The 24898-nt window shown below is 40.8% G+C and overlaps 1 protein-coding gene across 6 annotated transcripts in view; it reads left to right on the top strand.

The window, feature by feature from the left end:
• The window catches only part of SLC44A5 (solute carrier family 44 member 5), a 105742-nt gene that overhangs the window by 76946 nt on the left and 3898 nt on the right, over positions 1–24898 (top strand). For 3 of the 6 annotated variants that reach the window (XM_075181922.1, XM_075181924.1, XM_075181921.1), the window contains 14 exons: positions 2177–2260; positions 2599–2711; positions 4633–4764; positions 5792–5891; positions 13313–13405; positions 13542–13629; positions 14354–14616; positions 14698–14792; positions 15994–16097; positions 16661–16734; positions 16992–17062; positions 17304–17392; positions 18093–18177; positions 20317–24719. In XM_075181922.1, the coding sequence (XP_075038023.1) occupies positions 2177–2260; positions 2599–2711; positions 4633–4764; positions 5792–5891; positions 13313–13405; positions 13542–13629; positions 14354–14616; positions 14698–14792; positions 15994–16097; positions 16661–16734; positions 16992–17062; positions 17304–17392; positions 18093–18177; positions 20317–20429 (1504 nt within the window). In that variant the 3' untranslated portion in view covers positions 20430–24719. Of the gene's footprint in view, positions 1–2176; positions 2261–2598; positions 2712–4632; positions 4765–5791; positions 5892–13312; positions 13406–13541; positions 13630–14353; positions 14617–14697; positions 14793–15993; positions 16098–16660; positions 16735–16991; positions 17063–17303; positions 17393–18092; positions 18178–20316; positions 24720–24898 lie in introns of those variants that run through there. The other 3 variants (XM_075181926.1, XM_075181923.1, XM_075181925.1) reach the window with 2 other exon arrangements.

Raw genomic sequence — 24898 nt, 5'->3', positions numbered from 1 at the left:
TCAAAAAAATGAAAAATCAGCTGTTTTCTCTGGAAAATGGCTATCGCAGGTCTTCTCTTAATTTATCAACGGGTTAACACAGAAGTGATTACAAGTGTTACAAAACATTGGAAAATGAGAGATAAAACAGTATTAAAGTCAGCCTGTCACAACAGAGATAGCTTTATGCTTCATGCTTTACTGATGTCGCTGGTTCTTAAGTGAATGGATAGACTGCGCTCCTATAAATGTAGCTTCCCATAAAATGGAGATTTCCACTCTGTATAGCTAGATAACTATCATACTTGAACTGATTAGCAAATCTTCTAAACAGAAAAAGTGGAGGTGTTGCCCATAGCAACTAGATTCCAGCTATCGCTTATCTAGGACATTCTAGGAAATGGTAGCTAGAACCTGATTGGTTGCTATCGGCAACACCTCCACTTTTTCTGTGTAGAAGGTTTGCTAAATCTAACCCTTTTATGTAACAAATACATTTTGCTTGAGGTCAGAAAGGGCACATCTTCTTTTTTGTTTCCTCATAACCCTCCTATACATAAATATTTTAATATTTATGTATATTAATATTTGCTGTTGCTGTGTTATAGATATGGCATGATGGCACATTATATTTAAATTGAGTTTAACACATTAATAATGGTGATCATGTATGGTCTTAATCAAGGCGATACATCTCTTGCTGGCGGGGTAACGCTCGGCATATCTCCTGCTTTTCCGCATGATGAAGCAATTTAACCCTTGTATTTTTCAGTCCATATTGACAGGATTTGGCATGTGGAAAGTTAAGTGCATCTGTCGCCTACAGACAGTGCAGGAAGCCATTTTGTGGGCTGGGCCAATAGTTATGACAATGTAGCTCACGCCATAGTGATGTCATTAGTGTCTAGTAAATGTATTATCTTTAGTACTAGCTCAGAAAACAAAATGGCTGATTCCACAGTGAGCAAGCAACAGGTACACTTTAGATAACGGGCCCTACTCAATAATCTGGAAAATATATATATATATATATATATATATATATATATATACTGTGATATTTGGTACAGACATGTAGTGTCCACTCAGATTTTTTTACAAGCATATCCCAAAATTGATAATAACATAATAGGGGGTAGGTGCAGCATTTAAAGTGTCACCCTGGTCAGCATAAGTGAGTGGAATAACCCTTGTCATGACAGCCAAACAAGTTCTATTTAGTCAAAGGGGAGATGTGAGAGCTTAGACTGCTATCTTTTAAGCAGAACTTGACACGTGTCTGCTGAAACGTCCAACACATAAGTAGACACTGTAGATTGAAAACAACTTAAATATATCATTATCTTTCTCCAGATGGCAGCAAATGATCTGTTATTAATCCTGATTAGCAGTGCAATACCGCCAAAATGATAAAATAGAATCTTTAGATTTATCAAATCTTCTAAAAAGGAAGATTGGAGGTGTTGCTCAAAGCAACCAATCAAATTCTAGCTGTCATTTTCTAGAATGTCCTAGATAAATGATAGCTAGAACCTGATTGGTTGATAAATCTACCTCAGAACATACAAACTATCACAAAATCGCAAATTACTACTCACAGCTACAACCATTACTGAGACACATAATAATGTACAAGCTGGGTAATACAAATTGTGAAGTCAGATAAAGACATATTAGGAAGCCAGATGCTGAATTAATTAATATAGAGGGATTTGTCTTAAAAATAGTGACTGATTCTCCAAAAGTTGGGAAGTTTAGTAATAATGGGGTATTTAAGGATCACGCATTGCTGTTTTGAAGGACTTAATAAAATACAACTCACTTCAGTGGGTCCAGTATGGATAAATTCTGTAATATTAGCATTTTTGTATATGATTTATGATGTAGAACCATCCATCCTTCTATTGAGTCCAACTGCTGGTCTGATAAAATGTTGCACAGTTCAATATTGACTAGGGCCCTAATAATTATATAGATATATTTAACATTTTGCCTGAAATAACGAAAGATTTCCTCCTGGCACATAACATTTGTTGCATTGATGCAAATTGGCTGTGTGTAAAAGCACCGTACTAATTTAAATATTTAACCCAAGCTCGTGCAGAGTTCTACACTTGTGTGTGTTAATATGCATAATGTTTAATTTTCAGAGCCCAGATAAACTGTGTTTTTGTTTTGTTTTTCTTTTAAAAAAAAGTGGAATAAACAGTGTTCTTGACGGACGATCGATTGGTATGAAGATTTTCGAGGACTACGCCAGTTCCTGGTACTGGATCTTAATGTAAGTAATATCCTTGTTATAACAGCAGGATACGACCTGATCTTAATTATTTCCAGGTCCCTGCAGTTTCTCAAGATACCGTTAGAAGAATGAAGTTTTTGATCTCAAAGTAGTCATGTTTAACAAATCTGTGTGCTGTTATTATGTCAAGTTATACGGCAAAGAGGAAATAATCTAATTTACTCGGGACCCCTGAGCTGATAACAAAACTTTTAGACGGTCAAGACTACTTTCCCTAGACTATCGTAATTCTAAACAAACATGCCGTTATCGGAAAGTAACCTAAAAAAAAAAAAAAATACTTTATTAATGTTTTTCCCCTCATTTTCTCCCCGTAGTGCCCTGTTTATTGCGATGGTGATCAGCCTGCTCTTTCTTATACTTCTAAGATTCACGGCCGGAGTATTATTCTGGATTTTCATAGTTGGTGTAATTGGAGTTGTGGGGTATGGTGAGTGTTTTCCTTATATAAATAAGGGGTTCTAAATCTATAGGTTGCCGAAAAAATCTTCTGTTAACTTTAATTGCAGCCAATCTTAGCGACATATTTAATTACGATTCGCGGCCGCGGTTACGCGCGGCTGCACGTATAAAGCGTCATTTTGGTAGCAATGCGCACAGAAATCCACGATGTTGCGGTATCGGGACCCATGCGGCCGCGCGTACTCGGGTCCGCGAATCGTAAATTGAATATGAACCTTAAACTGAAACATGGGTCCTGAAACTAATTGTACCCGTTGTTCATAGTGGAGGCAGCCATTGCGGAAGAATGATATGTATGAGAATGCAGCCTAACAATTCACTGGGAACTAGAGACATCCCTGAGGTATGAGGTAAAAAGTGCCTCATACCTCAGTGTGCCCACAAATTCCGACTGAATTGATTATAAAATGACTGCCTCCATTTAAGGACACTCTATAGGGGTCATATATTTTTGGACAACTATTTTCTTTCAGAAGTGTCCCCCCCCCCCCCCTCCCACTGCCACGCCCTTTCTGTTACCTGATTACATCCTCGTTCACAATAGGAGATTCACTCTGAACGAGATGTATGAAATTAATTCAGGACCGGCTTTAATGATGCACCTGTACCCAAAGGGTGTTTGAACTGCCCTCTTACCTCATCCTCCTGGATACACCTTAGGCTTTGTCACATATAGAGGAGCATTTGACTCCACAATCTTCCCGCACCAGTTAGACAAGAGCATCATCTCTGTTCTGTGCTGTAGTTAGATACATGCGTTGGCTCCCTGGCGGCTGAAAAATGTTGAATGAGCTGAAATATTCTGTGCTGCTGTTCATATCTTAATGCTCTGGCTACAGGTTGTTCTAACCCCACCTATGATATCCCTTGCGATAGATGGGCTGTCATTTCATTTTAGCAGAGCCGTAACTAGACAATTTAGTTCCCTGGGCAAAACAGAGTGCTGGGAACGCACCGCCGGAGGGGAAGGGAACATGCCAATCCCTTTACAAGCTCAATGCCATTCCCCAACACTGGCTGTCCTCACCTACCCATTCTTGCAGCTCTGAATACCTGCTGCTACTTTATTAAATAGCATTTACATTTAATAAATATGTCTATTCCCCCATATAGCCCCGAAATTAAATTTATAGCACCTATGTTTAAAATGTAGGCCTCCTTCCCCCTACCCAGCCTAACATTAAATAGTGTTTACGTTTAATAAATAAGCCTCCTTACCCCCAAACAGCCACCACATTAAATTAATAACATTCCCATTTAATAAACCGACCAATTTCACCCCTCACCAGCCCCAACATTAAATGAATAGCATCCCCATTTAATAGAAAGGCCTATTTCCTCCACCACCCCCAAAATCAAAGTAATGGCTTACAAAGTTCCCTCACATTTAATATAGATTATTATTATTAATAATAAACCGCAGCCTTATTGAATATAGTACATGTTTATTTTTTATAATTAATCACTTATTATGTTTTGATGGTATTAATGTATCAAATATTTATATACCCCAAAGAGACCCTTCCTTTGTTCTCTCCAGCAATCGCCCCTGTTCTCCCCAGTTCTTTCTACCCCCTGCTCTTTTCAGCCTCCCCCAGTTCTCTACAGACCCCTCCTTCTCTCTCCAGCCCCCTCCTCCCCCTGCTCTCTCCAGCCGCCACCCCCTGTTCTCTACAGACCCCCCTCTGCTGTCTCTAGCCCCCTCCCCTCTGTTCTCTACAGACCCGCCTCTGCTCTCTTAAGCCCCCTCCCCTCTGTTCTCTACAGACCCCCCTCTACTCTCTCCAGCTCCCTTCCTCTCTGTTCTTTTCAGACTTTTGGGGCCACTAAACGTGCAGTGCTGCTGTTTTAAGTGACCTGTATTTGCCTCCCCCTGTCCTCACTTCTAGGCATCTGGCATTGTTATTGGGAATATGACAGCCTGAAAGGCGTGCCCGGTGCTGACTTAACCATATATGACATTGGGCTACAGACAGACTTCAGAGTCTACCTACAGCTGAGGGAAACATGGCTGGCGTTTAGTAAGTATGCCTTTGACCTTAAACAGTTTACTGGAGGTGAAGGGATGGTTTGTCAGAAGCAAAAATGTGTTTAATGGTTAGACATAACAGAATCCGTAGATGAAGATGTGTGCATCTTCATCCACTGTTTGTGCACACAGGGGGCAGTTATTTTGTGGCTATTGGCATCACTTAGACATGAGGCACAAAATATCAACTGTACCAGGGTAACGAAAATAAATGAATGGTCATTTTTGTGTCTCAGTACATTCTTAGTTTTATTTTTGTTCAAATTTTGTTTATTGAAACTTGAAACAAAAAAAATACAAAGAAAAATTACTAACAACAGAATAAATCAATTCCAGATGAAAAGATCAACACAAAATAGGTTTACATTGTCCATGAATACATAGAAGAACTAACTAACTAAATAAATAAATATAGCATATATAACAGTAGCTTATTGGGTACATGCAGCACAAGTTTGGAAAAATATAATAACGTATCCTTAAAAATCTGTAACCTGCAGATCAAAGGGAGGAATGATAAAGGTAAACAACCAAGCCTAAATAATTTCTGGGCATTTGGAAAATCTACTTGGAATCCACATCCCAAGATTCAATAGAGTAATTAGAATCCAAATATCGCAATCCTAGGATAATAGGAAAGAGACAACACACCTGTATTATTAATAGTTCAAAACACATCATGACAAAATGTATTCACATGTGGGTATTCACAAAGTAGGTGCAACCTTCAAATTTCAGTAACCTTATGGGAGTTAAGTAAACTCTATGCAAAAATATATAATGGGATTGGCTGGAAGCTGGTAGATAATGTAGAGAGCGAGTCAGAGTTTTTAGTGAATTGATAGGATCCATTCTGATGAATATTGGCTCAGATCACAAAATAGTTCAGCTCACAAATTGTGAGAAACATTCATTTCTGGACATTTAAACTGGCAAAACCACGATTTATTATGTTCACAAACAAGAAATGTTAAACGGAATGTTGTAGGTCACAGTATACTGTCCTTTTTCTTACACAGTGATAATCCTCTGTATTGTGGAAGTCATCATCATTCTCATGCTGATCTTCTTAAGAAACAGAATCCAAATCGCAATCGCACTCTTGCAGGAGGGAAGCAGGTAATTCATTCCCGAAATATGGGAGCCGCTTTCTAAAGTCATTAGTAAAATAATATTGCAATGTTAATAGGGTTACCTTTGTCTGGTGAAAGCCAGGTGTGTCCTCTTTTATGAAAGACAGGTCTGGAGTATGATTTTGTTTTTCTATTCTGTGCATTAACGACAGATCCGTACAAAGCCTCACATTCGTTAGAGGCTGAGATGCCAATTACCATTTGTAATTCCTGATTACAGTGTAGGTTTACTTGCTCTGAGCCCTGCTCTCCTCATATCACCCACCCTCCACCTGGTTTTGCTGTCTTACACTTTGGGATAGATGTGACAGGCTATGGTTACTACTGCTCATGCGGCCATAACCTCTATGGAAATGCCCCTACAGACTAGCCCCTCTTCTGTGGCGGGTAGACTCGTATAACACGCTATTAAATATCTGCCCCCGAAGTTAAACAATTTGGTGGGTCCCACAACCTCAAGGTCATTGAAACTGATTATTAAATCTACTTCTTGCGCTACATACTGATATCCCATGCAGTGGATTGGCAACTAATTGTACAGTGAGTACACAGAATCCTGAAATTGTGGAGCAAAAAAATCCAGCGTTTAATGTGTATATGTATTTGACAATCAGAATAAGTATCTGCAGAAAGGGTATTTGTCATTACTCCCCACTCTCTGCATACTCAGCATCCTGATACCCCGGGGCTTAGTTAGGAGTATATCCAGCTTCCAGGTGGAAAATGAATATCTGAAAAAATATTCTGTGCTGCGGGGGATATAAAATGCACAACTTGATTTACAGCTATAGCGGGGGGTTGGGGCGCAACCGAGCGAATCTGTAAATAAACAGATTGAGTTCGGCAGTATGTGTGTACAGCAATTGGGAGCACGCAGTGTTTCCTGGCATGCAAAAAGAAAAATAAATTTAATTTGCATACCAACAGTGCAACATGGTTTATGGTCTGCTTGGCTGCAAATTCTGCAGCAATATTGGCACGTGCCTCTAAAGCTGTGCTCCTATGTCTATTACAGTCTTCTGCATCTATTGACCAAATGGTTACTTGGAGCACTGCTTATGGGGATCTTAAGGTGCCACAATCTAACATATACTGACATTTGTTTAAGGTGGAATGAATGGATATGGTGTTGTAAATGTATTGTCACAAGATCAGTACAGTCGCAATCTCCTGGGGTAAATAGGGCACTTTTTCACAATGCAGCCTTATACCACTTTCACATTGCCACTCCTGCAAAATCCCGGGTATATGAACCCAGGATATTGCAGGGGGACAGGACAACCCACCACAGCAAATTCCTGGGTCAACCGGGTTCACACTAAACCCAGGTCTGCCCAGGTCTTCTTGGCAACATCACAAGAAGAGCTTTGATTGGCTCCTCTTGTGATGTAAGGGTTTTTTTTATGTTTTCAAGAGCTTTTGGTGAGACCTGGGTTGAAATACCCGGGTCCCACCGTTCAGACTAGAGGCTACACGGCTAGGACCTGGGGAAAACCTTCCAAAAGTCCTGGGTCTAATTCCCGGGTCACCCGACCCGGGAATTAGACCTGAACTCGTTCACACACAGCCTCAACTCGGGTCATCTCGGCTTGCCTCGGCAATAACACAGGTTTTTGAAGCAGTGTGAATGGGGTATTAGAGAGTCACAGCAGTCCAATGCTATGGTACAATTAGCCTCAGCTAGTTTTATTAAAGAGCAAAACAAATAAAACAACAAATTTTGGCCTATCCAACTGGAGTTCACACAAATAGGTCAGAAACATCATCATCATCATCATCATCATTTATTTATTTATATAGCGCCAGCAAATTCCGTAGCTCTTTACAATTGGGACAATGCAGTAATAAAACAATGCTGTGTAATACATACAGACAGAGGTAAGAGGGCCCTGCTGACAAGCTCACAGTCAGTTTACCAGCGTTTCTGTCACAGTATCTTATTGTGGGCTGTGCAGGATACACTTAGGGTATTAGGCCTCTCTTTGAAAATAATTAAGAGTAAGAGAAATTATTTGCTGTGATTATTTCGTTTACCTTTTTACTGCCTTGCATATACATAAGTACACATTTTGTTAGCTCGTTTGGTTAGTGCCTTTGTCCAAACACAGTACTGTGACCTTTTTCAGGCTTGAAATCTCAGATTAGAATTTGCAGGGTGAAAAGTAAAACTGTCTTTTCAAAGTCCTGCCTCCTGTCACATTCGGACCACCCCCTTAATGTATTGCCTTTAAATAAAAAAAATCTATAGTATTGTTATTTTTAGTCTCATTCACCTGACCATAAGGAGACATCAGGGCTCTCTTAATTTCATTTATACATGTACAGCTAAGCGCATTAACACAACAGTTCATCACATGTTGGCGTACATTTGTCAGCACTGTAAATAACCTGTTCTGCATCTTGCTGCCCCTACATTGTGCTTGTCTGGACCAAAGAGATGAACATCACTGTCTGTGGGCTTTACCTGCTGGTGTGAGGACAAATCTGTGTTTTATTCATTTTGTTCTTCAAAAGTTATGTTTTTTTTTTATTTATGCTCCAATAATTTGAAACTACCCTCTGAAATCAGCGCACTGGAGTCATATGATTCACAGTTTGTCTTTTTTCTTACTAAAGTAAAGCAGCTTTTTAAGTGCAATTGTTTTCTTATTAGGCCTAACAAACAGGTGAAACTTTTGTAATTAAATGTGTGCTTCCAATTAACACCTTAGTATTGTACATATTCTGTACTGTGAAAACACATGTCACCAGATGATGGCGCTGTTTAGTCACATATTGAATACATCTCAGTAGTACGTTAATAACTCTATGACAGTAGTGTGCTCTACGCAACAATAATCCAAACTGAAGCTAAAGCTAAATTAATTTCTGACAAATTAACAATTTTACATTACTTAGGGATGTGTTACTTTTAAAATATACAAAATTGAATGCGTACTTGTTACTGTAAATAAGGACGAATGTATGGACTAAATCTATCAATAGAGGGCCTTCAGTACAAATCTAGTGCAAGAATTCAGTTTGAGACTTTAAAATGAATTTATGAGCCGCAAAAGATGCAGATGCACTAATGCTTATTTTGCGCAAGTCTTCTTTGTCTACTTATCCACCTCCTTACCTCCCTACTTGTCTCTCTTATTGCTTGCTTACATGTCTGCCTACATACCTCCCTACTTATCTCTCTTATTGCTTGCTTACATGTCTGCCTACATACCTCCCTACTTATCCACCTACTTGTCCTCCTACATACATCCCTACTTATCCACCTACTTGTCCTCCTACATACCTCCCTACTTATCCACCTACTTGTCCTCCTACATACCTCCCTACTTATCCACCTACTTGTCCTCCTACATACTTCCCTACTTATCCACCTACTTGTCCTCCTACATACTTCCCTACTTATCCACCTACTTGTCCTCCTACATACCTCCCTACTTATCCACCTACTTGTCCTCCTACATACCTCCCTACTTATCCGCCTACTTGTCCTCCTACATACCTCCCTACTTATCCACCTACTTGTCCTCCTACATACCTCCCTACTTATCCACCTACTTGTCCTCCTACATACCTCCCTACTTATCCACCTACTTGTCCTCCTACATACATCCCTACTTCTCCGCCTACTTGTCCTCCTACATACCTCCCTACTTGTCCTCCTACTTGTCCTCCTACATACCTCCCTACTTATCCACCTACTTGTTCTCCTACATACATCCCTACTTATCCACCTACTTGTCCTCCTACATACATCCCTACTTATCCACCTACTTGTCCTCTTACATACCTCCCTACTTATCCACCTACTTGTCCTCCTACATACATCCCTACTTATCCACCTACTTGTCCTCTTACATACATCCCTACTTATCCGCCTACTTGTCCTCCTACATACCTCCCTACTTATCCACCTACTTGTCCTCCTACATACCTCCCTACTTATCCACCTACTTGTCCTCCTACATACCTCCCTACTTATCCACCTACTTGTCCTCCTACATACATCCCTACTTATCCACCTACTTGTCCTCTTACATACATCCCTACTTATCCGCCTACTTGTCCTCCTACATACATCCCTACTTATCCACCTACTTGTCCTCTTACATACCTCCCTACTTATCCGCCTACTTGTCCTCCTACATACATCCCTACTTATCCACCTACTTGTCCTCCTACATACCTCCCTACTTATCCACCTACTTGTCCTCCTACATACATCCCTACTTATCCACCTACTTGTCCTCCTACATACCTCCCTACTTATCCACCTACTTGTCCTCCTACATACATCCCTACTTCTCCGCCTACTTGTCCTCCTACATACCTCCCTACTTATCCACCTACTTGTCCTCCTACATACCTCCCTACTTATCCGCCTACTTGTCCTCCTACATACCTCCCTACTTATCCGCCTACTTGTCCTCTTACATACCTCCCTACTTATCCACCTACTTGTCCTCCTACATACCTCCCTACTTATCCGCCTACTTGTCCTCCTACATACCTCCCTACTTATCCGCCTACTTGTCCTCTTACATACCTCCCTACTTATCCACCTACTTGTCCTCCTACATACCTCCCTACTTATCCGCCTACTTGTCCTCCTACATACCTCCCTACTTATCCACCTACTTGTCCTCCTACATACCTCCCTACTTATCCACCTACTTGTCCTCCTACATACCTCCCTACTTATCCGCCTACTTGTCCTCCTACATACCTCCCTACTTATCCACCTACTTGTCCTCCTACATACCTCCCTACTTATCCACCTACTTGTCCTCCTACATACCTCCCTACTTATCCACCTACTTGTCCTCCTACATACCTCCCTACTTATCCACCTACTTGTCCTCCTACATACCTCCCTACTTATCCACCTACTTGTCCTCCTACATACCTCCCTACTTATCCACCTACTTGTCCTCCTACATACCTCCCTACTTATCCGCCTACTTGTCCTCCTACATACCTCCCTACTTATCCACCTACTTGTCCTCCTACATACCTCCCTACTTATCCACCTACTTGTCCTCCTACATACCTCCCTACTTATCCACCTACTTGTCCTCCTACATACCTCCCTACTTATCCGCCTACTTTTCCTTCTACATACATCCCTACTTCTCCGCCTACTTGTCCTCCTACATGCCTCCCTACTTATCCACCTACTTGTCCTCCTACATACCTCCCTACTTATCCGCCTACTTGTCCTCCTACATACCTCCCTACTTATCCGCCTACTTGTCCTCCTACATACCTCCCTACTTATCCGCCTACTTTTCCTTCTACATACATCCCTACTTCTCCGCCTACTTGTCCTCCTACATACCTCCCTACTTATCCACCTACTTGTCCTCCTACATACTTCCCTACTTGTCTGCCCACATACCTCCCTACTTGTCCTCCTACATACCTCCCTACTTATCCACCTACTTGTCCTCCTAAATACCTCCCTACTTATCCGCCTACTTGTCCTCCTACATACCTCCCTACTTATCCACCTACTTGTCCTCCTACATACCTCCCTACTTATCCGCCTACTTGTCCTCCTACATACCTCCCTACTTATCCACCTACTTGTCCTCCTACATACCTCCCTACTTATCCACCTACTTGTCCTCCTACATACCTCCCTACTTATCCACCTACTTGTCCTCCTACATACCTCCCTACTTATCCGCCTACTTGTCCTCCTACATACCTCCCTACTTATCCACCTACTTGTCCTCCTACATACCTCCCTACTTATCCACCTACTTGTCCTCCTACATACCTCCCTACTTATCCACCTACTTGTCCTCCTACATACCTCCCTACTTATCCGCCTACTTTTCCTTCTACATACATCCCTACTTCTCCGCCTACTTGTCCTCCTACATACCTCCCTACTTATCCACCTACTTGTCCTCCTACATACTTCCCTACTTGTCTGCCCACATACCTCCCTACTTGTCCTCCTACATACCTCCCTACTTATCCACCTACTTGTCCTCCTAAATACCTCCCTACTTATCCGCCTACTTGTCCTCCTACATACCTCCCTACTTATCCACCTACTTGTCCTCCTACATACCTCCCTACTTATCCACCTACTTGTCCTCCTACATACCTCCCTACTTATCCGCCTACTTGTCCTCCTACATACCTCCCTACTTATCCGCCTACTTTTCCTTCTACATACATCCCTACTTCTCCGCCTACTTGTCCTCCTACATGCCTCCCTACTTGTCTGCCCACATACCTCCCTACTTGTCCTCCTACATACCTCCCTACTTATCCACCTACTTGTCCTCCTACATACCTCCCTACTTATCCGCCTACTTGTCCTCCTACATACCTCCCTACTTATCCACCTACTTGTCCTCCTACATACCTCCCTACTTATCCGCCTACTTGTCCTCCTACATACCTCCCTACTTATCCACCTACTTGTCCTCCTACATACCTCCCTACTTATCCGCCTACTTGTCCTCCTACATACCTCCCTACTTATCCACCTACTTGTCCTCCTACATACCTCCCTACTTATCCACCTACTTGTCCTCCTACATACCTCCCTACTTATCCGCCTACTTGTCCTCCTACATACCTCCCTACTTATCCGCCTACTTGTCCTCCTACATACCTCCCTACTTGTCCACCTACTTGTCCTCCTACATACCTCCCTACTTATCCGCCTACTTGTCCTCCTACATACCTCCCTACTTATCCACCTACTTGTCCTCCTACATACCTCCCTACTTGTCCGCCTACTTGTCCTCCTACATACCTCCCTACTTGTCCTCCTACATACCTCCCTATTTGTCTCCTTCTCCTGACGAAAGCTTCCCCATGTATAGCATGACACATGCAAAGCATAGGGAAGACTATTTAACATGTCCTATTCTCTGAGTCAGCTTCAGACAGTGGAAACAGCCATTCAACCTATCAATTCATTAGGATATAGAGACATCAATGAGGGACAACATTTCTAGTAAATTAGTAAGCTGCTTTCTCATCCGTATTGGTCCACAATCTCGCAGTCCCCAATATCTGTTGATGATTCGTTTGCGTTAAAGATACCGGTTCGCTTTGTGAGTTTGTAAAAACAGAGCAGTGAATAATTGTAGTGGTTCTATTCATCTTTAGCCCTTGTAGTCGGGAATGTTAGAATAATAGAATGAGATTTGTTTTTCCGGGATGTAGTCGGAATGTCAACAATGAACATGTCGACATTCTGAATGTCAACATTCTAACTGTCGACCCTACGGTGTCAACATTCTGAACGTTGACGTGTTCATTGTCGACATTTCATACCCAACCCATTATTCCTTCACCGTGAGCAAGACACAGATACAGTAAATGATGAATATGATGGGACTGAATCTTTTATAAACTATGTAACATTTTACTTTACAGGGCTATCGGATACATCATGTCCACTCTGTTTTATCCAATCATCACGTTCATCCTACTCGCCATCTGTATCTCCTACTGGGCTGTCACTGCTGTGTATCCTTTTTAACACTTCCATGCTTAATTCCGCACCTCTCACAACCCAGACTAGATCAGGGACTGGCAGCTGGTTGTAAACATATGGAAGTTATCACCCAGAATGATGGAATTTATCCTTAACTCTCGGTGTAAGTTTCCTGGCCACATCTGGGGAAGCTGTATATAAAGTTATGGCGAACGAAACACTCTGCCAACATGCCGACACAGTCTGCGCACCCGAAGTAAGTCACCAGACCGGTATTGTATTGCCTGGTGCTCCATAGTTCTTGTATGAACCACAGCCTCCAGCCAGGGCTGCAGTTTTAGTTTTATGTTGATTTTAGTTTTAGTTTTATGTTAATTTTAGTATTTTATTTCATTTTCATTTTCTTTGCTACTTTACAATTCACCTACCATACGTGGATTCCAATGAGAACAATGTTGAAGGGGTTTCTTTGCATAGGGTGGCATGGGCATGCTTGCTGCACAATTAGGGGCATATTCAGGTAGGTCTGGCACTCGCGATTACGTGCGGCTGCACAAGTCCCGTTACCGCAGCACCGCGGATCTCCGTGCGCACCTCATAGGGTTGCGAAGGGAAATCTGCGATGTTGCAGTGCCGTACTGTCACGTAATTGCGAGCGCCGGACCTAATTAAATATGACCCTTAGTGTCGCATCTAAATCTGGCATGACCAGCCTTAACTTTGCATGTGGCTTGGACTGGGACCTGTCTGATATAACTTATTCCTTTCTCTCTTGCTCTGGCAATGCCGAGATAACTTCTCCCCATTTCTACTGGTGCCCTATGCAGCTGCACACGTTGCCCGTCCTTGCAGTTCCTCATCCTTGTCACCCACATGAATGTAATGCTGGGAGTTTGAATGATCCCCATTAGTATAAATACCTTGTACCTCTTTGCTCTCTCTCTTTATAATATCAGTTCACGTTTCTTTCTATGTTGCAGACTTTCAATACCACCAACGTGCCCAAGATGTGCCCGGGGGCGCAGTGCATGTTTGCTTTTTATGGGGGCGAAAGCGTTTACTATCGATACATCCTGATCTTTCAGCTCTGTAATGTCTTTGTGTTTCTGTGGCTGGTGAATTTCTCCATCGCCCTGGGGCAGTGTACCCTGGCCGGTGCCTTCGCCTCCTATTATTGGGCTTTTAAAAAACCCGCTGATATCCCAGCATGCCCCCTCTTCTCATCCTTTGGACGAGCAATAAGGTAATTGGAGCAGAGCGATGTCTGTGAGGATAAGACGGAGGATGTGAAGAGTCTGATTATCTGTCCTCTTCCCTGTATTAGATATCACACTGGATCTCTGGCATTCGGTTCTCTCATCCTGGCTCTTGTACAGTTTATACGAATTATATTAGAGTATTTAGACCATAAACTTAAAGGTAAGACATGATTTACTGGTATTTGCAAATTAACTTTCTCTTCACGTGTCTTCACATTGAAGGGACATATTCTACTTATTTATCTATATCACTGATATGTTTATAGTTATTAGAGACTTGAACCGTTTTAGTTCAGAACAGTGTTTGATCACATGAATAAAACGGTTACACATAAGTACTAGTTTATACAGTGCCGTAACTAGGACTGTGCGATAGGGGCGACCGCCCAGGGTGCAACGCAGAAGGGAGGGGGGGGGGGGGAGGGGCGCAGTTTATGAATATCTAAATTTTCGGCTCTGAGTTTATCTAGCCGGGATCTGGTTTCCAATGGGTAATCTCCCTCCATTATCTATTTTAGGCCTTTTACCAATGTGGAGATCAGAGTCTATGTCAATGTGTTTTACAAAATAGTAAAGTGGATAGTTATGCTAGACAAACAATGCTGCAATATCGCGGCCAAAGTCTCAGTGTGGCGCCCAAAAATGTACAGGACGGCGGATAATAAATTGTTCACAACATTACCGGGCTAGTTGGTAAATGCAGACAGAAGGTGGTCGCTGTTGGCCCGTGTGTACAGTCATCTTCCTATCGCTCTAACGAGCCGCAGTAACTACAGAAATGATGTTCAGTACGATCCTATTCAATTTGGCCACATATGGGTTGGTTCGGGCAAATTAGACACCGATTCAGCTGTTTGGTATTCATTGGCCGAGTGTGGCCAGAGTGTTGCGTATTTGAAAATTAGGCAAATCTATGGTAATGACTCGGTCATACAGGCAGAAGACGTAGAGAGTAGAAAACGGGGCAGAAATATATAACCAGACACTACGAGAAACTCTTTCCTGGGGTCTTACTTACACTTACAGGGAATCTTCCCTTTACAAGGCAGCGCCGCTTTAAGTTTAAGCTGTGAAGACGCCGATCTCCCGCGAGTTGAGAAAACCGGGGTATGATACATTTACCCCCTGATCTTAGCTCAGCCAAGGGAAACAATAGTAAACAAAGCTGTCAGGGCAAAGTCATTGACTGCAAGTGGCTTTATAGACATGTCTAGGGAAAGACTAATAACTCATGGTCTTGAGTGTATACCTTTAATTTCAAACAATAGTATATTCTATAAAGATGCCAAATGAATGGAAAAATATTGAGAGATGGGTTAACTTGTATTTAATTATTTTAACATTTGTTTTTTTTTGTTTAGCATCCCAGAATTCCTGCGCTAAGTTCTTATTGTGCTGCCTGAAATGCTGCTTTTGGTGCCTGGAAAAGTTCATAAAGTTTATAAACAGGAATGCGTATATCATGGTATGTATATATATAAATATATAGGATTCATTCACATGTTCAATCAACAGCCCAACCTCATAAATGTACCTGATTACACCCGGTTTGTTATATTCACCCTGATTACACCCGGTTTGTTATATTCACCCTGATTACACCCGGTTTGTTATATTCACCCTGATTACACCCGGTTTGTTATATTCACCCTGATTACACCCGGTTTGTTATATTCACCCTGATTACACCCAGTTTGTTATATTCACCCTGATTACACCCGGTTTGTTATATTCACCCTGATTACACCCGGTTTGTTATATTCACCCTGATTACACCCAGTTTGTTATATGCACCCTGATTACACCCGGTTTGTTATATTCACCCTGATTACACCCGGTTTGTTATATTCACCCTGATTACACCCGGTTTGTTATATTCACCCTGATTACACCCGGTTTGTTATATTCACCCTGATTACACTCAATTTGTTACATTCATCCCGATTACACCCGATTTATTATACTGTACCTACCTGATTACAGCCGAGCAAGTAGTATGTATATACCTGACTGATAATTGTTTTACAGATTGCCATATATGGTAAAAACTTCTGCACGTCAGCAAGGGATGCCTTCTTTTTATTGATGAGGAACGTTGTGCGGTAAGTCAGCTCCTTTCATACTGAATCCAATAACTGAATATAGTCATTGTCTGGTATAAATATAAATGTTAATATGAAAAACCTGTGCGCTGTGTATGTGCCTCGAGCTGCAGTTCCTGTGACCTCCTGCAGGGGGGGTTGCTGAGTCTCCGCAGTTTCTCTTCATGTTACAATTACAGAACAGGTACCCGAGGGCTGGATGTCAGAGTAACACCGCACACCGGGAAAGTTTACGCTTGTTACCTGTCTTTTCACAGGGTCGCTGTTCTGGACAAAGTAACAGATTTCCTGCTCTTTCTAGGGAAGATTCTTGTTGCAGGTTCTATTGGTGAGTAATGATTTATGTTACTATTGTGGAGAAGGCAGTATTCATCACAGACCCCTTGTTTCACTCACTGTTATCTTCCTGTCTGTAATCATCTCTCCTCTTTCTGCAAAAGGATGTAGGAACTTGCTCTTTCCACAGCAGTTGCTGTAACATTGTGTGGGGCAATTGAGTAGATATAGAGTAGAGTTGAAGTCACCCTGCTGAGCCCACGTACATACTAACTGAACTCTCCCTTGTCCAGGTGTCCTAGCTTTCTTCTTCTTCACAAGAAAAATACCCTACATCACTGACGAAGCCCCCACATTGAATTACTACTGGGTGCCGCTGTTGGTAAGTCATGTCCAATTTCTAAAATTACACCTATTATAATCCAAGACATCTTCCTTAAAATAAAACAATTATTGCCACAGTCCATGCAAGAGGCAACTCTCTATTCATCTCTCTGATGATTGGGTGGATTCAACCATCATAATTAAGAAATCTTTTTAAGCACACGCATCCAAATTATCACTTTGTAGCTCTATTGTATAAAGGTTTGGTTGTTAACATGTGTCTAGACCAGTGTTGGCTAACCTGTGACACTCCAGGTTTTGTGAAACTAAAAGTCCCAGCATGCTTTGCCAATATACAGCAGCTTATTGCTGGAAGGGTATGCTGGGACTTGTAGTTTCACAACACCTGGAGTGTCACAGGCTAGCCAACACTGGTCTAGACATTACTGCTTGTACGCATGGTCTGCGCACAGTGATGGCAGCCATTTTATTGTAGCCTGTGTTCAGGAGAACACAACATATCAATTCCCTGGAATCCACGATAATATAATTCATAAAGTGCGTCTGATCATATCTAGTCTTGTTTTATTACTGTGTTTGTTTGCTATTGTACTGTGCTGCGGAATATGCCTGTGCTATATAAGTAAATGCTAAAATGAATGATCATAACCTTCGCTGAGGACCAGTGTTATAATGTTTGAATAACACAAAAGATAATTATACTACCATTTATTATAATCCCTTACTGTTATCCGCAGACGGTGATCATAGGATCCTATCTCGTTGCACATGGATTTTTCAGTGTCTACGCGATGTGTGTTGATACACTGTTCCTGTGTTTCTGTAAGTATTACATTTTCTGGGGAGTTTATACATAAGGAAAACACATTTTCATCTCATTCTCTGTTATGCATGTTTCAGAATACAGATATTTTGTAATTAGTGATCACCGGGAACCAAACTTGATGCGGTCATCAAACGTTTCACTCTGGCCCTTAATGCTCCATAGTTTTGTAGGAAATAACTTATTTTACTGTATTTGGAACCATGAACATGTTATAGATACAAATTATTAATATATTTTGATATACATCTTGTATGTTTTTTCAACCAGAAAAAAATAATCATTTTTGATTAACAAGTTACATATATAGCAACCTACAAAGAACACAGGTATATGGAGCACACAGATAGACATAACAATACAGAAACTACATCCAGCAAGAGAAATTAATCTTCAATAACTAGTGAATATAAAAATCCAAAGATCAATCAGAAATAGACTTGTATTACGCTCATTATTTACATGAATATAAAGGTCCACATGACTGTAGGAATTTGGCGAGAGAGAACAATGTAATCTACCTGGCAGAGGGGCCTGGGGGTTTATTGCTCAAAGCCCTCTTGCAGCTTTATATATCCCCACAATACTTGTTATTACCATCTCAGGATGTCAATAACAGAAAAAAATTATTGAAAATAATTAGCACGTTTTCATTGTTTAAATACGGTAAAATATTTTTACACTTTTTTATTATATTTTCACTTTATCAGTTTCTATTTTTATAGAACCCCACCACACACACACACACACGTAAACACCCTAAACATCAAAGTAAAAACAGTTTCAAAGTCCACATAAAGGTCTGGTAATTAGTGTTATTGTCAATGACACAAGTTGATTTTAAGAGAGAGAGGAAATCGTCTAGATCAACACTGGGAGGAGCTAAGCAATATATTGGGTTATGTACAAGGGGCCTGAATCATTAAGGATCTTAACTTGAGAAACTTCTTCTTTCAGTCTCCTGGACAAAACCATGTTACAATACAAGGGGGGCAAATTAGTATTCTGTTTTGCACATAAGTTAAATACTGACTGTTTTTTCATGTAGCACACAAATATCAACTTTAAATTTCAGTGTACAAATAAGCTATCAAGTAAAGTATTTGTGTGCTACATGAAAAAACAGCCAGTGATGCCACCAGACTGCCCACCTTATAACAAATGTGCAAGATGTGATGTTATACTGACACTGTTATTTGGTAACTCCCAACGTGATAGTCCCCAGCAGCAGGTCTGGGGGGGGGGCGTGTCCATGTCTCGTTGGGGGCGTGTCTACAACACGAGGGCAGCATGACCACGCCCCCAGAGGGCTGCCTAGTACTGTAAAGCACTAGCCTGCCCACTAGCTATCTCCCTTCCTTCAACATCCCCACCCGTGGTACAAACATGGCCCGCACAGGACAGAGACCTAATCTCAGGACTGTCCCACAAAAATCGGGGCCAGTTGGGAGGTGCACTATCCCACCAGAGCCAAGTTCCTGGTAGGGCCACTTAGATGCACATTTTGTATATAAAACATGTAGACAGAAAGGTCTCTACTTTTGTATTTTAAATTAAGGTTTATGTTTGATATCGAAGCTCAGGTACAATATAGGTCTAGTGCATTGATGGGTCCCGTAGCGAAATTATGGTAAGGACCCATCGTTTTAATTCTTGCCCTCCGAGTCCCACGCTCTGCCTTTTCTGAACATGGGTGTAATATAATGGTAATAATTAAAAAGTGGTTGGAGGCTAGTATTATGTTGTATGCATGTTTCAGGGATATTCTATTCTGGGACAAATTAATTCTTTGGTATTAAACATTGTCACATTTTTGCAGCTTCGTTGCACTTCCTGTTTTCCTAACCTTTCCTCTCGGCACGTGTATATGATCTTATCTGTGGTTTCTATGATTGCAAGAAATTAATCTACAGACACTGGCTCGGTAGTCGTAACAGTTGGAGCATTTGATGCCCTGGGGAGGTAAACCATTGCCAACCTAAGGAGTTGTGTAGAAAGCGGCTGAAGACTCGTCCAGTGTTATATGGACCTCTGAGCTTCTGTCTGTAGGTCCTACAGAAATCTGCCACTGATTGTGCTGCTTTTTTCTCTTTCTTTCTCTCTCTCCTGCTTCTTGCCGCTGCAACGTTCACTTTCAGGCGAAGATCTAGAGAGGAATAATGGATCTGCGTCCAAACCATACTTCATGTCACCAGAGCTGCATAGGATTCTGGGGAAAAAGGAAGTTGGCTCTAAAAAGGCAAAGCGTTAATTTATAGCACTGGCTTGTTCTAACAAAATGCACCTTTTAACCCAATAACTAAGCTTTGAAGAGGTACATGAAGGTTGGGCAGAAGATTATTTTTTCCATGTGATTTCTGAAGTCCAGAGATAATATGTGAGTTCCTAATGGGGCTGGTTTACTTGGAGTAAGGAGACAAGGACTTATTGGTCAGGGGACCGAGCAATGACCTTTTGGTGGCAAAGATCTTGAGCTTGCCACCGATACTGGGGGAGAGTCTTTGGGTGAGGATCTTCTTTAAAGCAGTTTAGTTGGGACATATTTGTAGAGGATTGTTTGAGGAAGGACCTTCTAGTAAGGAGGACTCTCTAGTAAGGAAGCCCTTCTAGTAAAGGAGAGGGTGAGGAACTATTTGGCAGTTAAATCGGTTACTAAGGACCTTCTGGTGAGGGAGACTTTCTGCAGAAGACCAGTTGGCTTGGATGTCCTCCTTGACCTGGGACCACCCATGACAGCCTTCTGGTTGAAGACTGAACTAAGAAAGAGTCAATACGCTTGAAAATGTAAATCATACAAAAAAAAGTATTACATTTTAGTGCCTATGAACAGGAAAAAAAATGTCAATATATAGCTTTTCCTAAAATTGCTTTTGAGGTTTTAATATTTTTCTAAAGCTGGTTTCTGTGTAAAAGGAACGGCGCCTTTTTATATTTAACAACCTTTCACTTTTTCGTAGGACAAATACTTGACATAAATGGTACATTGATATAATTAGCCATATCTTGTTTTCTTTTGGCATTGTGCTTTACGATGAGAGATTTGGCTACCGCAAACTTGACTTTATCCGAACATTTGGTGCTAAGAAATATTTGCACTTCACAGATCAACCAATTTAAACTGAGCTACGATTCTCCGGTAGGATACGTACAGTATAGTCTGCTGTGGATAGATTGTTTAGTGACGGCTGTCGTAGAGTCATTTGTTACAATAACTGCAAGCTGTTACCGGAGGACGTATTGTTTATTGTACCTACATACAGCGAGAGACAACCATTTTGTGGGTTGAACGTGAGAATATTGCCAATTTGTCAGGGCTGTCTTCTCATGACTATTGACAGGACTTCAACACTCAGTGATGTCAGTACTTCCTAGTGAACGATAGTCTGCATTCCAGTCAGTATTGTCCAATTCACAATATGGCTCCCTCTACTGTGTATAAGCCACAGGCAAAGGTGAAAACAGGTATTCACTTTGATTTGTATAGGGCAGATGCAGCTAACATCTTGCTACAATGGTCTTTAACACATTTGTTTTATGTTTATCATGATATCATACAAGCAAAATGAAATTTGTGTGAAATTAAATATATATGAACATTGCAATTCATTTCATTATACAAATTTGCTGACTTTTAAATGTACACGATCTACAGCAGTGTTTCTCAATTCCAGTCCTCAGGACCCACTAACAGTGCAGGATTGCCAGGTGACCAGTGACATAATTATACCACCTGCTACACTGTGTCAGTCAGTAATGAATACACCTGTGCTCCAGCAAGGAGATATGGAAAACATGCACTGCTAGGGGATCCTGAGGACTGGAGTTGAGAAACACTGATCTACCGTATAGCTTCCATTGTCCCAGGGAAAAAAAAAAACATAACAAAATTGCCCTAGCCTAGTCCAGGTGAACTATACCTCCATAGGTCAGCTCTGGCCCTCGTGGACAACGAAAGTCAGAACAGTCCTATAAAATTAGGATTTTTGAGTTTATGCTAGAAAGCCGCTCACATGACCAACGGTGTTCCTGCCGTGAGTGGAGATAAATACATTATCACATGGTGGAAAAGGGGCAATATTGCTATCTGCGTGGAGCATCTTGTCTGAGGCTAAGTGAGCCTACATAGTGATTTTCTTGGGCAATTGATTGTTTTCTCCCAAATTGCTCAGGCTTCCATGTAGTCAAAATCCTGACTAAAATTTGATTGGGATTGGTCAGATTCAATTGGGGCTTCCATGTCTATCAGCCAATGGCGCTAATTGTGCTCCTGTCATCAGGACTAAAAGTAGACAGTCAAACTGTAGGATCTGACTTATTTGGCGAACAAAGTCGCTTAGACCAAGCATCTAAACGTAACCATGTGTGCGCCATTTAAATCTTTTCACTGGTAGCTGTCAGGGGTGGCACCACTTTAGATACTAAGGCACCAACTGACCCAGTGCCTCGTTATTCCCTTGCACAAACTAATAAATATTTGCATTAGTGTAGTGTAACTAGGACAAATATTGGAAATTTAGTCATTAGGAAACACTAATTTAGTCTACAGTAGGAAGACCACGTACAATTTATACTATATTCACTCTTGTTCCCACCAGAGACGGCTGCTTTTACTTTAGTCCCACTCTAACAGCGGCGCAAACCCTAACAAAATGCGTAATAAAAAAATAATTGCAGAGTTCAATAATATTTAATTTTACACAATATAAAGTTTTCCCAAAAGTTGTCTTTTTAGTTCGTTTTGCACATTATGATGAAACCCGATTATATATAACACTACTGCCGATGCAATAGTATTTATCACTCCACAATTTAAATTGTTTCAGTAAAGCATTTTTTTTTTTTTTTATTTTTTTTTTACTCTTCCATAAATAATAATCTTATTAAAATATTGTTGTTTTTTTACTTGTCTGAGCAAATTACACGTGCATGAGTGCATCTCCGACCTGATTTATTGATAATTATACAGAGTGACGCAAGGTGGTTCACCTATATCTGTATAGAAATATAGCGCAGAGGTCAGTGTTTATCAGAAGTTCCGCCAGTCTTAAACAGTGGAATGTTATTCATTATGAAAGCTGGGAGAGAACTTGGCTGTTTCTTTTCTGCAATTATAAGAAAATCCTGACCGTTCTATTTAACAAAACAAGCAACGTTATCTTGCAATGATAAGTGCACTTAGGAATTGGAGAGAGTGCAATACCGCAGAAATCATTGTATTATATAGAATTAAAATAAAATATTTAAAGTTACAAAAATATAGTTATATGAAAAGAAACCCAGATAGGAATAATGTTTTAAGTAAGCAGTTCTGCCAAACAATGTTTATGCAATCTTGAAATTACCATTTTCATAATTATTGATACATTTTTATATGATCTGTAGATTAACAATATAATGAGAAAGATGGGTATTTTATACATAATGTAAACAAATAAATATTTACTGTTGATAAAATACTGGATGGCTATAATGTTTTAAACAATGTATGAAAATTGGCTTTTTTTTTTAAAAAAAATGTATCGATAGTTTGGAATAGAAACCTATTGAAAGTGCTGACAGTCTTATGTAATTTAAGATGGGTGTATTGTGCCGGCTAACGTTTTTTGTGCTGGAGAAAGATATTGATTTCAATATTAGACAGTGTTTTCATGGTAGGTGGGTATGAAGGTATTTAAATTTAAGTATGTGACTTTCTGAATACCACATAAATTCTACCAAAAATGTTTTCATAAGAGAAGAGATATATATGTCTAAATATGCCATAATAAGAGGCTTTATTACTATATTATATATAATTAATGAATCATAATGCTCAGTAAAGTTTTTGGAAGTCAGATATTGGCGGCTGAAAAGGGTTTTTAGTTTTCAAAAGTTTTAGAATTTTGGTTTTCTGGCATAGTCACAGAGTCAGGTGTCTGTGCTTTCCAAATAGGGCTTTAATCAAAAATAATTCAATACAGCAATAATGTCACATACCAGATGAAAACTTACATTATTTGACCCTTTTAGATTACAAATGCTGATTTGCCCCATTTACATAGACCTCCATGGTCCCAAACTTCACTACAGCCTATCTGTATAAAAGAAATAAATTTATCTTACTCCATAATTAAAATTATGCACAGCTGACACGTGTCCCTACCACTACTGACTCCTCAACCCAGCAAAGGTACAGATAACTATAAAATAACAATTTTAAATGGTACGTCCAGACAAAAGTAACTTTTAATTGATATCTCCTTCAGCCAAGCTAGCAGGACAATGGGGTCCCATTCCGCAGTTTGTAAAGACTTGCTGCACCACTTTATGTTCTCTCAATAACAACAGGGGGAATGGGGAGCTACAAACAGTCACAGTTCTGTCCAATCGGCACCCAAGAAAGACAGCTCTGCTTTTGTATGATACCTACCAGGTCATCAAGGCAGAAAAAGGACACAGCTGTGGTTTTGGGGTTCATAGCATAACTCTGGATGTCTGCAAATTGGGGGAGGTGCCAACTGTCTAAACCAGGCCTGTCCAACCTGCGGCCCTCCAGATGTTTGTGAAACTACAAGTCCCAGCATGCCCTTCCAGCTATCAACAGGTTGTCTACTGGCAAAGCATGCTGGGGCTTGTAGTTTCACAACATCTGGAGGGCCGCAGGTTGGACAGGCCTGGTCTAAACCATTACTTTTGACTAGACATATCATTTAGAAAAGATGCTGGGAAAATAGAAAGTAA

This window comes from Mixophyes fleayi, chromosome 8, assembly GCF_038048845.1.
Source record: "Mixophyes fleayi isolate aMixFle1 chromosome 8, aMixFle1.hap1, whole genome shotgun sequence".
Taxonomy (NCBI): domain Eukaryota; kingdom Metazoa; phylum Chordata; class Amphibia; order Anura; family Limnodynastidae; genus Mixophyes; species Mixophyes fleayi.
This window is presented reverse-complemented; position numbering and strand designations above follow the sequence as displayed.